Consider the following 13,582-nt stretch of genomic DNA (forward strand, 5'->3'; position numbering starts at 1 on the left):
CAGATCAGGTACAAGTTAGCACCAAATCAAGTTATTGAACATTGCAGCAAGTTACACCCAAAAACAGTTGAACAATCATAATTTTTTAAGTTGCAATTTTTTACGGACAACGGAGTGCACGGGTTCAGCTTGGTATGAATGTTTGTGTGTAGATTAAACCTCTGGGAAGAAGACTGACTTATTTAGGAATGGTTAAATTTGGTTTTTTTTTATACGATAGGTAAGACACATAATATCAATTGTTCAAAACAGCTTAAATTTCTTATTACTGAATATGCAACACAAAATATACAAGGTACATATTTTGGCTGTAACTGGAAGAAGACAGACTAATTTAGGAATGGTTAAATTTGGTTTTTTATATTCATCTGATATTAGTAGTTATGTTAGGTTAGGATTTTGTATTAATTGATTATATTAATCTACCATAGGTGGAATACGACAAACTTGGTATAACTTTGATATTTTATAGTTAAATCATATACCTACGTACAAACAGCACGGGGTCCGCGATCTACCGTAGGTAGATTGCCTACCTGATAATATACTGCTGCGAATCAGAATTTTTATTCTGGGAAACGGAAAAGTTAAGATACATTTTGAAAACCATACACCGAATATTAAACAACGAATTGTACAAAGTTCGAGTCATATAGAGTTGGTACATTAAACGGGCAACGAAGTGCACGAGATCAGCTAGTATTATATAAATTAATATACGTTATTAATTGTCAGAGTTAAATTTTTAACAAAATATGCTAAATACCTACTGACATTATAAAAGTGACATATGGTTACAAATGTATATACTATAGTATGTATGCTTAGGAATTATTGATGTGTGTATGTGTTGGTGTGGGGAGGGTGGGTATAACTTAAAAACTAATGAATTTTTACAAAACGTTCTTATTAACTAATTATCTAAATTTTTCCCGGTGATTTTGAACACAGAATAACACTAATGGGATGGGAATATGGGATATCGACCTCCCCAATGCGACATCTATATTCACTTTCCCATAGAACAAGATACTGAAGTTAAAAAATGAACCATTATTTTGACTAGTTATCGTGTGTGCACACACATCATTGTAAAACCAATACATTCATCGCTCCGCTCAGAATCCAAAATGTTAAATATATAATGATAATTATTGTCCCTGTAGTCTGTACCTATAATTATATTTTTGAATATCTATTAATTTGATGACATATCACATTCGTACATTATTTTAATAATATAAATATAACTTTTTATCTAAATTTGTTTACACAGACTCATTGGTATGCTCCCAACAGCATGTGCTGTATTTCCACAATTTAGGTAAGTAAATTGTTTTCATAGTTCATACTTGATTGACTTCAGAAAAAATAAACGGTATTTTACTATTATAATACCTATGCTAAATGAGTAATGACTATAATGTATATGTGCAGTCAAGACGTGTTTTATGTATTTTCACTTTTCAGTTCTGTTAAATTGAGTACATTAAAGCAATTTGATAAAGAAGCTTATAGTCAAGTCACTGAAAAATCTGCTGAACTTTCAGATACATTATATTTCAATAAAGGACTTTAAAAAATATAATCAACTAATAATTACTATTTATTATTTAAATTTTAATAAACTTTTTAATATTATTAACTAGTGTACATTTACTACTTATTTAGTAATAAAATTATTCTAATAGTTATTAGGGCCAAAACGTTAATACTTAATGCCCTGGAAAAATATGAATTTATGACATGAAAAACGCAAAAAAAGCCGTAAAAATAGTATATTATGTTAATCAGCTGAATACTTGTTTAATCATAAAACCATTTAAGTTAATAAAATATTTTTTCATTTTAAAATTAAAAATCACAAAGTTACAATTTATAGACATACGTGATTTGAATTTCAAAACGAGTTTTAATCTATAAAATAATAACAAATTTTGTTTTCAGTATTTAACCTAACCTCTAGGTATTACAATCAATCGTTAAAAAAAAATAATAAAAAGGTCCTAATACCTTAAAAATTACATCTATCGAATAAATGCAAAATTAAAATCAGTTGTATAGATTTGTATGTTATTGAAACATATTTTAAGCTAGGAAAGCATCATCATCTATGGAGTATGATGTTCCAAGAAACATGCAAAAATCATCAACATCCGAGGGCCCTAATAGTAATGTACCAATATTAGGTAGTTATTAGTCACTCATTAGTAATTACATTTTAAACAAACCTATGCAGTGACGTGGTGAACTTAAGTGTTCAGAGGCCTCTAGTTACTATAGAATACAAAATTATTACCTATATGCCATTATCCATCCATCCACCAACACCCATTGAGAAACACGGAGGCAGCAGCTTTTCAATTACATCTTTTGGTACACCACTAGCCTATGTTTAAATAATGATTTAAAGATTCCAAGCAAACATTTTTAATTAATTTAATGTTTTTTAGCGGCTAATTAATAAAGTTCACATAATAATCTTCTAGTCTCACTTGTTGATTTTCAAGGCTTTTGTACTCAATATAATATATACTTTCTTCATACTTCTTACGTACTTCATACCATTAATCAACCAATAATTAGGTATCAGGACATTTAGATACTTTAGATGATTATAGTTTATCACTTAATCGAGTATTCACAAACCCATCCAATAATAAAGCTGTTAGGTTTTGTCAACATTTATCTTAGCTGGATTATGTTTTGGTAATCTGTGGCTAAAAATGTATCATGAAGGTTGTTTGATATTGATGTGTATAGAAAAAAAATAATTTTACAAAGTATATCTGTAGTTACAGAAAAATATTTTATTACTGAAAAATAAATATATGTCTTATATAATTATTAAGTTTTAAATAATATACAATATTTAATAATACATAAAATACATATGAAACCAATGTTACTTATAGGTTTAAACCAAACATATTTGGAATCTTACAACACATTAGATGAGGTAATTCAAATTTTAATTATTTACACATATGTAAAAATTTTTAATTATAAAGATGTCAACAATACAATGAAACAAAATTATCAATTATAAACTCATAAATAAATAATAATTTAATCATACTTTTTAGTATTGGGACAAAACTATAAATGGCTATCAAACTCAATTACCAGCTATAATTACTTAACATAATAATTGTGTTTCTTTTTAAATTTTAAATGGTAAAGAGAAAATTAACATAAATAAAGTAATGTACTGTAATAAAAAGTAAAATAATTAAGCATTTGTATAAGAGACACAATAGTATCATATGCTATCTATATAAAGGTAATATTTCTTATACTAATCATTTAATAATAATAGTAATTTATATATTAAACAGTTAGTACCTTACCAACAAAAAAAGTTAAATAATTATAAATTAACAACAAAGTAAAACAATTAAACATGTAACAAGAATGTTTTGTAAAACATAATAACTTGGATATAGCATTGTAGGTACTATATAAATACTATAAAGCATGATAAAGAATACAAATATAATATTCATAAGCAGGCAAACATTGAATCATTTGAATAAATCAATGGCACTGTTAAGTTAACATTGATAATCATCTGTTCAGAGTTGGTAGGGTCAATGAATAAACATCTACCATCAGCATGTAGTACATCCAGCGGAACACTGTAAGGCTGTACTGGGCCACTCCACGAATGTTGATCAGTATCGTTACATAAATTACTAGTGGTCAGTATAGCTGTAGTTTGTGAAGCACTTGTATTGTCACCATATGATGAAACATGCTGAAAATAACCAAATCATTATTACAATTATATTGTTAACTACATTTAACATATAAGATTAAGTTTGGCAACAACTACCACACTCGATAAAATTGGTTTTTGTCATTAGCTTATATTTTTGACGATTGGACATAACCAAAAAATTGCTGTGTTTAGAAAAATACAAGCTACGGTGATGCCAATGAAAGTGAGGCACTTGGCAAGCATTAACAACCAACATGGACACATTATCATTTAGGTGCATAGAAGCACCCCACCTGAGCTTACTCTTATATGAAATTAATATACAAATAATTACATCTAATACAATAATACCTGGATGGTAGCCACAAATGTGCGACTATAGCTATCAAATGCAACGGTGATTATATAAATGGTATTTTGTACAAATTGTAAATGAGTAAAAAAGCAGAAATTTTGTATATCTTGACATCTGAACACATGTGCAATTGAATTTCCATAGTATATCATTTCTTGGTGACACTAATAACAAAACAATTAATACATTATCATGTTATATTTAAGTAAAAATCATATAATAAACTTAAGGAGAAAACGATTGAAAACAATATTACTTACTGTAAACAAATGGACATATAAAGTTGCAGAATGTGAATACCATAAGCAACCAGCAATTGGACAAGGAAGCATGTTTGCAAATTCTGCTAGAGTGTAGTTTGATCCTATTGTTTGATCCTGTTGCTCACCTTGCACTGTCTGTTCATTTGAAATAGACTCATTATGATTCTGTAACTAAATAATAATTTGACTTAATAATTAATATAAAAAAGTTATAAACATATTTCTGTGTTACATGTTCTGGAAAAGACCAAGGACTTGTTAATAATCTTGATTCATAGTATTGCAAGGTTCTAATCACTTCACAACTAGAATCTGGAAGTTGCATGAACTGGACATTATTTGTTTCTATGTAATTCTGTATAACATCATTTTGTACTAATGCTGTATCTTGTGGCCCTAACAGAGAAACCTAAAAAGCAACAAATTCAAATAAACTTGCTTTAATCGGGATATTAACATTTGTGGAAATAATTTACATCGTCTAATGGATTAAATGTTTCACAGTTAACAAACGGCGTTGACATTTCTCCACTTTCCATACGAACTGACATAGCCCAACGTTGATCAAACTCTTGCTGTTCTTTTTCAATGTTCTCTGCAGACTCATTACTCAAAGTATCAGAATCATCAATACACAGCATCGTTGTTTCTGTATCAGTTTGATCATTTCTATAGAAAATAAATTATTTAAAATTGTGAATAATAACATAAATTATTCATATAATTTTACATGCTATAGTTAGAGTTATCTAGTTCAAAACTCGCATTAATGTCTACATCAGCCAGTTGTGGGATATCAGGAAAAGCTTGAAGGTTAGATAGGTAACCATTTCCAGATACAGTAGATTTGATCTCTTTTGTAGGTATGTTTAACTTTTTATTGCTGTTTTTCCACTTTATCTAAAAAGTAAACACAACACAATAGTGTAAACAAATCAAAATATCAATAATTTCTTTATAATGCACAAATTACTCGAGATGAGTTTTCAGCAAACGATGAAGCTCTATGTGAACCTTCTAGATTTAGAGGTTTTGATTTGTCCAACTAAAACATATTATTTAAATTTAATAGTCATGCAACGAGCATTAGTGAAATAAAGGGTTGTTAATTTTATTTTATAAATATAGGTGCATCTTTTATTTTATACCGAGATAACGCATTGAGCACTAAAACATTAGCATATCCCGCATACCTATTGTAAAACATACATATGGCGTTTTAACTAGATACCTTCATTGAACAATTTTGTCTTTGGTCATCTTTGATATGAACGCTATATATAAAGCACAGTTATGTTTGATGTGTGATGGAAAATTCCAGACAAAAGGTGTTGTCATAATGCAAAATCAAATATAAGTTTAAACACATATTATGTCAGTGTTATATTACAAGATTGTATATTTTGTAGACATTTTGAAATAAACACAAAAGATAAAATATGGGTGAAAATCAAATACAAAAATTAATTTTAAAATGTTATATTATTTTGTAAAGAGTGTACTTATACCGCTGTTTCTGGTATGATTTTTTAGATACCATAAAGTCAGTGCTATAGACTTTTACAATTAAAAAATCAGTTATTTACTATAGTAAAAATACCTATATAGCTAGTTAATGACAAGTAATATGTTAGGTTTGTTAGTATTAAAATAATTAGGGAATTCAAATTAAAAAAAAAATCAGTACCTACCTGATAATAGTTACAATATGGATTGTTATTGTTTGACATAGTAAGACTAGCATTTGTTGAAGATCTATTAAACCTAGTTCTATCTGTTGAAAGCAACATATTTCTTAAAAGTGCACTTGTAGTCTTTGCAATTGGAGGTCGATAGACAATGTTTTCCATAGAGCTAGAAGAGGACACCTAAATTTAAAAACAATATTAACCATACAATGATTTTTTTTGTCTTTAAATAAATTTACTTATGTCTAATAATATAACAAGAAATACTTTGTTAAAATTATCAAAAGCTAATAAAAATGCAGCTATAAGGTAAGTGCATAAAATAAAAAGTTAAAATAAATATTTGCAAGCAGCAATAAATTTTTCAAGTGCTCGGAGAGCAACCACAATTATATGTCCTCCCAATTATTATTTGTTGGAGAAAATAGAGAATGATGAAGATAAAAAAAAGCATAGCTACCTACCAATATTTAATTAGGTGTCAGTAACACATTGCTACTGTATAATGTTTTCCACTGATACAAATATCTAATAATATTTTAGAGTATTAACATAAATACATACATGAACTTCAGAATTAGGCTTCGGTTGTCTAACAGTTGAGCGGATTTGAGATTTTTCAACTGGAATACTTGTAGCTACTTGTGTACGCATTTTTATACACTCTAATGAAGTTTCAGATGACAGTTCTTCATATTTAATTTTTGATTTACGAGGTCTTCCGACAGATCGCTTTTTCACCAGCTTCTTGGTACTGGTTTTTTTCAAACTCTGTCTTTTCGTTTTCATAATGTGTGCCAGTGTCTTACATTCAAAGTGAAATCCCATTCGATGCAATCTCAATAACTCAACATACTCGTCTTTCTGTAAAATATTGAATTATCTACGTTTATTAAGAAACTTAGATAAAAAAAAAAGTAAGACAGAAATATCAATTGATGTGAAAACAAAACTGTATTTCGAAAACAAACCACCCCAAACGTTGGGTGCATAGTATTAAGGTATTATTTAAATCGAAATCGTACAGCAGACGGGGAAGACGCACAAGAAAATCGACTTGACTGGTCCTGCAGGAACACGTCGGTCGTCGGCCGGAAAAATAATGCAGTTCGTGGATCACAGGAATAATGTTCAAAGACAACGATCTTTGGCGGCCACCGAAACGGGAATAAAGAATTACCTATAGAATTACAGAATAATACTCTCGACGGGACGACGTGAGGTGAACCGGCCGATTAGATACCGAACTGTCCGAACTACAGAAGTCCGATTGTCGCCTGTCCGCGGCGGGTTACAATCTGCCGCCGCTGCCGCAAAGTCCCTTTGGCGCGGCAGCCATTGGCCGGTTGACCGATTACCTGTAATTTTCGCGCGAACCGGCCGGACGCAAAACCGGTTTGCGGCGACGAGCGCGTTCTATAAATACATTTATACACAGGACAGCGTCGGGAAACCCGGGACAAGCACCGTACGCCAATCACACTATCGCGGACGACCCACATAGGTACAGTACGGTTGTATACCTATATACACCAAACATAGGAATATGCTATATTATATTATGCATCATTAATTGATTTAATGATATTATTTTATCTAAGTTTTTACGCGATAGCAAGTAAACACCAATGACGTCTTACTTAATGAGTATAATAAATATAATTAAGATTAGACGATTATCGTCGCGTCTTGTTTTCAACGATTACAATTATTATTATTTATTGTTGTCATTACAAAATGTGTAACTACAACACTATAAAACCACCTGCAACTGACCTTTAGATTCCCGGGCAGGCCGAGGCTTAGAGCACACTTTACCAGCGTCCGGTACGATGACGATTCCGTAATCTCATCCGTCATTATCGCGAGTCGTCGGTGACGTTAATTGCCTTGGATAGTGTGTTCCTATAGCGGTTCGAACCAAGTACAAATTCACAATGCTGTACGTAGACGGTTAAAAAAAAATTCAAACACAACACTTGAAAATACTCGTGGACCGTGGTTTAAGGATAAGTGTATAACCAACGGCAGACGTCGTGTTCTGGTAGAATGACATCGATGTTTTTGTTCGAATTCTTTAGGTTATGACCGTTTTTTTTTTTTTACAAACAAATTTTAAAAATAGCCATACAGAGCTATCGAAATGAAAATAATTCGATTGTTGATACCTACGTGAATTTTGATTTGTACAATCATTATCTTTTGTTCGACTTCTGAATGATTAACTTTCTAATCTAGCGCCAATTTTTATTGTATTATCCTTTAATTCTTTCCTGTACGATGGGTCACAAATATGTCCCACCATGACGCTCGGAGTTACGATAACGCATTTAATTACATAAACGCGAATCCACCGGACAAACGACGTTACCTCGTCCGGCGATTGTTATAGGTATATTGTTATAATTTTATTTTTGACGATAAATGATAAACTTATAAAGTATAAACACAAATCATCTTTTGGGCGGCGTTGACGTCCCCGTTCCATGTGATCACACACTTTCGGCAAAGCTGGAACCGGTGGTCTTGACGTCTTTGTCATATAATCATACGTATATAAATGTGCTTCAACTATTTCCTAATCCTAAAAAATTTTTTCTTTAATTGTATTTGAAAACTGAAAAGATTAAGTTAAGTCTGATTAACTATTGGTTATTATCATATTATATATTAATATTATCGTTGATTATTTTACACAGGATAAATCTTTATTTAAAATTGTTACGTGTTTTAAATATTATTTTGTTCACAGTAGGAACAGAATGTACGAGTCTATCGTTAATATGCGTATATGACCGTGTATGTTTTTATAATACATTGTATAATATGACTTATAAATAATTCAATTTTGTTTAAAAAAAAAAAAGTACTTTCTATAGTTCTTTATTTTATTATTAATGATTATTCCTGTAGTATTAATGATATTGGTATTTATTTTTTTACGATAATTACATATTATAATAATCGTCTCCTGGTTTTTAATGTCATTGCATAGAGTATTGACGGAGCCACGGGGCGTGCAGGGTAAGCAGCTGCACGCCCTAATCGCCCTGAAAGCTGCTTTATTTCAAGTTTAAAATTAATTAATAAAAGTAAAATCTATGAACGGTTAATTTGGCTGAAGTCTAATGATCATTATAAATACTAATCAATGATTAGTAATCATTATATTTGTTCTTAACAATGTATTTTCCATGCAAAGACAGTTCCTAACCGTATTTTTTCTATATAATATAATTCAAAATAATAAATAATATCATTTCTATGAAATTTTCAATTTTTTCAATTTAACTTTCTTTTTTTAGAACTGACTGATTATATTCTATAACAAAAATATTGCCAACCGCCGGAGGAATTCAACTACGCTAACATTCGGGCATTCGGCATATTATTTAAAATTTGAAATTTTGTTTTAAAAGCATGAATAATAAATAAGCTAATAATTAAATAATAAGCTTACAATTTGTAAATAACAACTAATTACGGTGACCTATAAAATATCCGAAAATAGGGATTTTAAGGATAACCTCCCAAACCCCCTCCCCATCAGTGGCGTAGCGAACTTTAAATCATATGGAAGCAAACAAATTATTTATGACCTACCCCACCCAACTCCAACTGATGTATACGATACTCATATGCTCAAATAGGGGGTTGGGGTAGCACCCAAAATAAAGTTCAAAGACTGACCGTGTGTATGGGCTTTATGAGGTTATGACCCACCACCACCCCCCAGAAACCAGAAGCAATTGCTTCTGAAAAACATGATTCGCTACGCCACTGCTCCCCATAAATTGTGGTGGGCTGATTTAGATTCTGCATATGCTAAACAATACTTCTGGCTCCGCCTATGTGTCATTGTCGTAATGAGCAATGAGACAAACATTGAAGAATATAATATAACTTAGACGATTAAATTTTAAATGAACTCTAAATATTATCAAAATGTTGATTTAAATCATCTAGATCTAAAACATATAATATACTATAGTACATGACTAAATAATTATTACTTCTATTTAGTCCTGCTATAGTCTATATATCTATGAATTATAATTATAGTCTGTATAAATTTAATGACATTGATAGGATTTGCGACGTTGTGGTGCCCTGGATATGTTTCATGTCTGTATTGTAACTGATGATGGTATATTATAATAATTTACTGCATAAATATCAAGTTTAAAATAAATAATAATAATATTAGGTAGGTAATTAGTAATTACTAATAATTATTTTATTTTTTATTTGCAAGTGTTACACGAAATTATTTACAGATTATAATTTATAGAATAACAATTAACAATTAATTACGTACCTACATATTCAAACAATCAAACTATATTGGTAATTAAAATATGAAGATATTTTTCCCTCGATTTGTTCTGACCAAAAGCATTTATGATTTTATCACAATTAACTGATTTTGATACTTCTTGTTCAATGGAAAGCAATGCAAGGTCTGATCATTTTTTTTTGTACAGTTCTTTCTGCGCAAGCCGAAGTTACTGGTACCTACCAGACAAATAGACAATATTGACCAAATTTTTCTTTGCAACACTTCATAAATTATAGTTCATTAGTTGATAGTCCATGTTAATTTTCCAATGAGGTGTAGAAAACCAAAATTAGTTGAATATGATTCCATGATTTAATAGCTTTGTCCATAAGTCCATTATAACAAAGAAATATGTTACTTTAAAATGTTCTTCTTCATTTGCAATAATTTCATCATTAGCTTCATAATCAAATTATTTTTTTTTCCGTCGACATTTTTTGAAAACTGAATCTACTAATTAATTTGATTTGATTTTGGCTAATTTAAAATCAATCTATGACTGTATTTTTTCAAATATTCTGCAAGAAGACCAAAAATCAACCTATATATTGTAATTTGTAGTTGGAAACACACATTTAAATCATCAACTAAGAAGATATAATATTATAATATCTTCTTAGTTCATGCTATGAAGCCTTGATGGTAGAAGCAAAAATACAGAGATAAAATATTGGTATTGACAATTTTACCTAACCGCCGAAATAAATTCGAGATACGTAGAGCGAAAATGCTAAATCCCTAATCGTTTTTGTTACCTACCATGATAAAGTTAAGTTAATTCTAATTATTACTAAAGAAATAATTTTACTTTGTTATCCAATGTTCTAGCCTTCTAGGATATTAACATTGATTACATATATATTTCTATTTATTTAGTCATATATTAGTATATTACACTATTACGCATGGCGTTTAAATAGTAATACATTTACATATATAGTGACTAGAAAAAAATACTGTACCTAAGTAGGACATACATTTGAAAACTCATCCTTGGACGTTTGCTGAATGTCTCATGTCTGAATCTATAAAAAAGTTTATCTGTTGACCCTCCCTAAAAGTTTAACTTTAAGCAAAGCGTTCTGGATTTATATTTTTTTCTATTGTTTTTCAAATTATTTTTTTGCGCAGACACTAATTTTGCCATTTTGGTAGGTAAAATAAATAATTTACAATTTTGGGGTTGGTTATACTTTGTGATATTTTAATAATATAATAGTGTTAATACAAAATGGTAGGTAACTAAATAGAATAGTATTAAAGTTCACTACAGTCCACAATCAATACTTTTAACTTTATAACATGGCAAAACTAAATTATAATAAACGTATAACAATTTGTAGATTTGTTGAAGGCGGTTCAGTTAAGCTGAACATTTTATATTTGTGTACAGTATGCCTATAGATTTAATCATAACATGTCATTAGCGTAACACCTACTACTGAGCTAGAGCACGTCCACACCACCATTCAACGACTCAACAGCTACCAATCACAAGTACATATTTTTTACGCTATTACCTATATATCTATAATATATAAATATATTAAGGGGATTCGATACCGTGGTTTTCTGTTTTTGTCTAACACATGCGCGCATAGTATTTTAGACGTGTTTTTTGCCAAACATACTAATTTATCTAATGAAGCGATAAGAATTCTGAGAACAGATTTGAATTTGTCGTCAAGTCTACTTGAAATCGACTTTCCCACATTTTTGATTTTATCCCCCAAATTCTTAAAACTGTCATATTCAAAAGAGTACTTAAAAAGTGGGTAAGTGGATGTCGCTCTGCTGTACAGTAGGTTACAAGTGGGTTACTGTAATGGATGGAATTAAATTTGAATCCAATGATATTATATCATTGTATACGAAAAACGATTCTGAACGGAGATGATTTGTCAGTCTAGGATATATTATTTTTAAAGAAAAACTTATGGAGAACCTTGTACCAAATTTTAAAAACTTAGTTATAAAAGAAAAAATTTTTACGATTTTTCAACCACTAAATTACTTGCAAATTTTCGCAATTTTGACATATTTCGTATAAATTTGAACTTTAAATGCTTATAAATAAAAATTGTGACAATGTATTCCTTTTATTTTGCAACTGCTATTGTAAAAATATGTTAGGTGCCTTGTATTAAATTTCCAAATCTTAGAATTAAAAAGAAAAACTTTTATGAATTTCTGTCTAAGATAATTTGAACATTGCCGTAATTTTTACGTATTTAGTCAAAATTTGAACTTTAAATGCTTATAAAAAAAAAATCGTGATTATATATTTCTTTTATTTTTCAATTGCTATTGTAAAAATATATTATGAGCCTTGTATTAAATTTTGAAATCTTAGATATAAAAGGAAAATTTTTTATGAATTTCTAGCATAAAATAATTTACGAATTTTCGTGATTTTTACATAATATGTTGTCAAAATTTGAACTTTAAATGCTTATAAATAAAAATTGTGACAATGTATTCCTTTTATTTTGCAACTGCTATTGTAAAAATATGTTAGGAGCCTTGTATTAAATTTCCAAATCTTAGAATTAAAAAGAAAAACTTTTATGAATTTCTGTCTAAGATAATTTGAACATTGCCGTAATTTTTACGTATTTAGTCAAAATTTGAACTTTAAATGCTTATAAAAAAAAAAATCGTGACTATATATTTCTTTTATTTTTCAATTGCTATTGTAAAAATATATTATGAGCCTTGTATTAAATTTTGAAATCTTAGATATAAAAGGAAAATTTTTTATGAATTTCTAGCATAAAATAATTTACGAATTTTCGTGATTTTTACATAATATGTTGTCAAAATTTGAACTTTAAATGCTTATAAATAAAAATTGTGACAATGTATTCCTTTTATTTTGCAACTGCTATTGTAAAAATATGTTAGGAGCCTTGTATTAAATTTCCAAATCTTAGAATTAAAAAGAAAAACTTTTATGAATTTCTGTCTAAGATAATTTGAACATTGCCGTAATTTTTACGTATTTAGTCAAAATTTGAACTTTAAATGCTTATAAAAAAAAAAATCGTGACTATATATTTCTTTTATTTTTCAATTGCTATTGTAAAAATATATTATGAGCCTTGTATTACATTTTGAAATCTTAGATATAAAAGGAAAATTTTTTATGAATTTCTAGCATAAAATAATTTACGAATTTTCGTGATTTTTACATAATATGTTGTCAAATTTGAACTT

General features: G+C 29.1%; 2 protein-coding genes across 3 annotated transcripts in view; one reads left to right on the top strand and one right to left on the bottom strand.

The window, feature by feature from the left end:
- The window catches only part of LOC103309997 (sideroflexin-2-like), a 13,308-nt gene extending 11,872 nt beyond the window's left edge, over positions 1-1,436 (top strand). Inside the window, exon 7 of the mRNA XM_029486402.1 lies at positions 1,277-1,436. Within this exon, the coding sequence (XP_029342262.1) occupies positions 1,277-1,328 (52 nt within the window). The 3' untranslated portion in view covers positions 1,329-1,436. The remainder of the gene's footprint in view (positions 1-1,276) is intronic.
- A 1,495-nt stretch (positions 1,437-2,931) lies between these two features.
- On the bottom strand, positions 2,932-8,064 carry LOC100166607. 2 transcript variants are annotated; one of them, XM_008186922.3, is made up of 10 exons: positions 7,804-8,064; positions 6,592-6,891; positions 6,031-6,207; positions 5,313-5,384; positions 5,070-5,239; positions 4,816-5,008; positions 4,572-4,748; positions 4,337-4,510; positions 4,073-4,240; positions 2,932-3,757 (listed from the first exon to the last, which is right to left on the bottom strand). In XM_008186922.3, exons 1-10 carry the CDS (start codon positions 7,885-7,887, stop codon positions 3,503-3,505), a joined length of 1,770 nt encoding a protein of 589 aa, XP_008185144.1. In that variant the 5' UTR covers positions 7,888-8,064; the 3' UTR covers positions 2,932-3,502. The 2 variants fall into 2 exon arrangements, with proteins under 2 accessions (XP_008185144.1, XP_016661618.1); XM_016806129.2 differs by lacking the exon at positions 7,804-8,064 and adding an exon at positions 7,053-7,364.
- Between the last annotated feature and the right edge of the window lie 5,518 nt (positions 8,065-13,582).

Source organism: Acyrthosiphon pisum, chromosome A1 (genome assembly GCF_005508785.2).
Source record: "Acyrthosiphon pisum isolate AL4f chromosome A1, pea_aphid_22Mar2018_4r6ur, whole genome shotgun sequence".
Lineage (NCBI taxonomy): Eukaryota > Metazoa > Arthropoda > Insecta > Hemiptera > Aphididae > Acyrthosiphon > Acyrthosiphon pisum.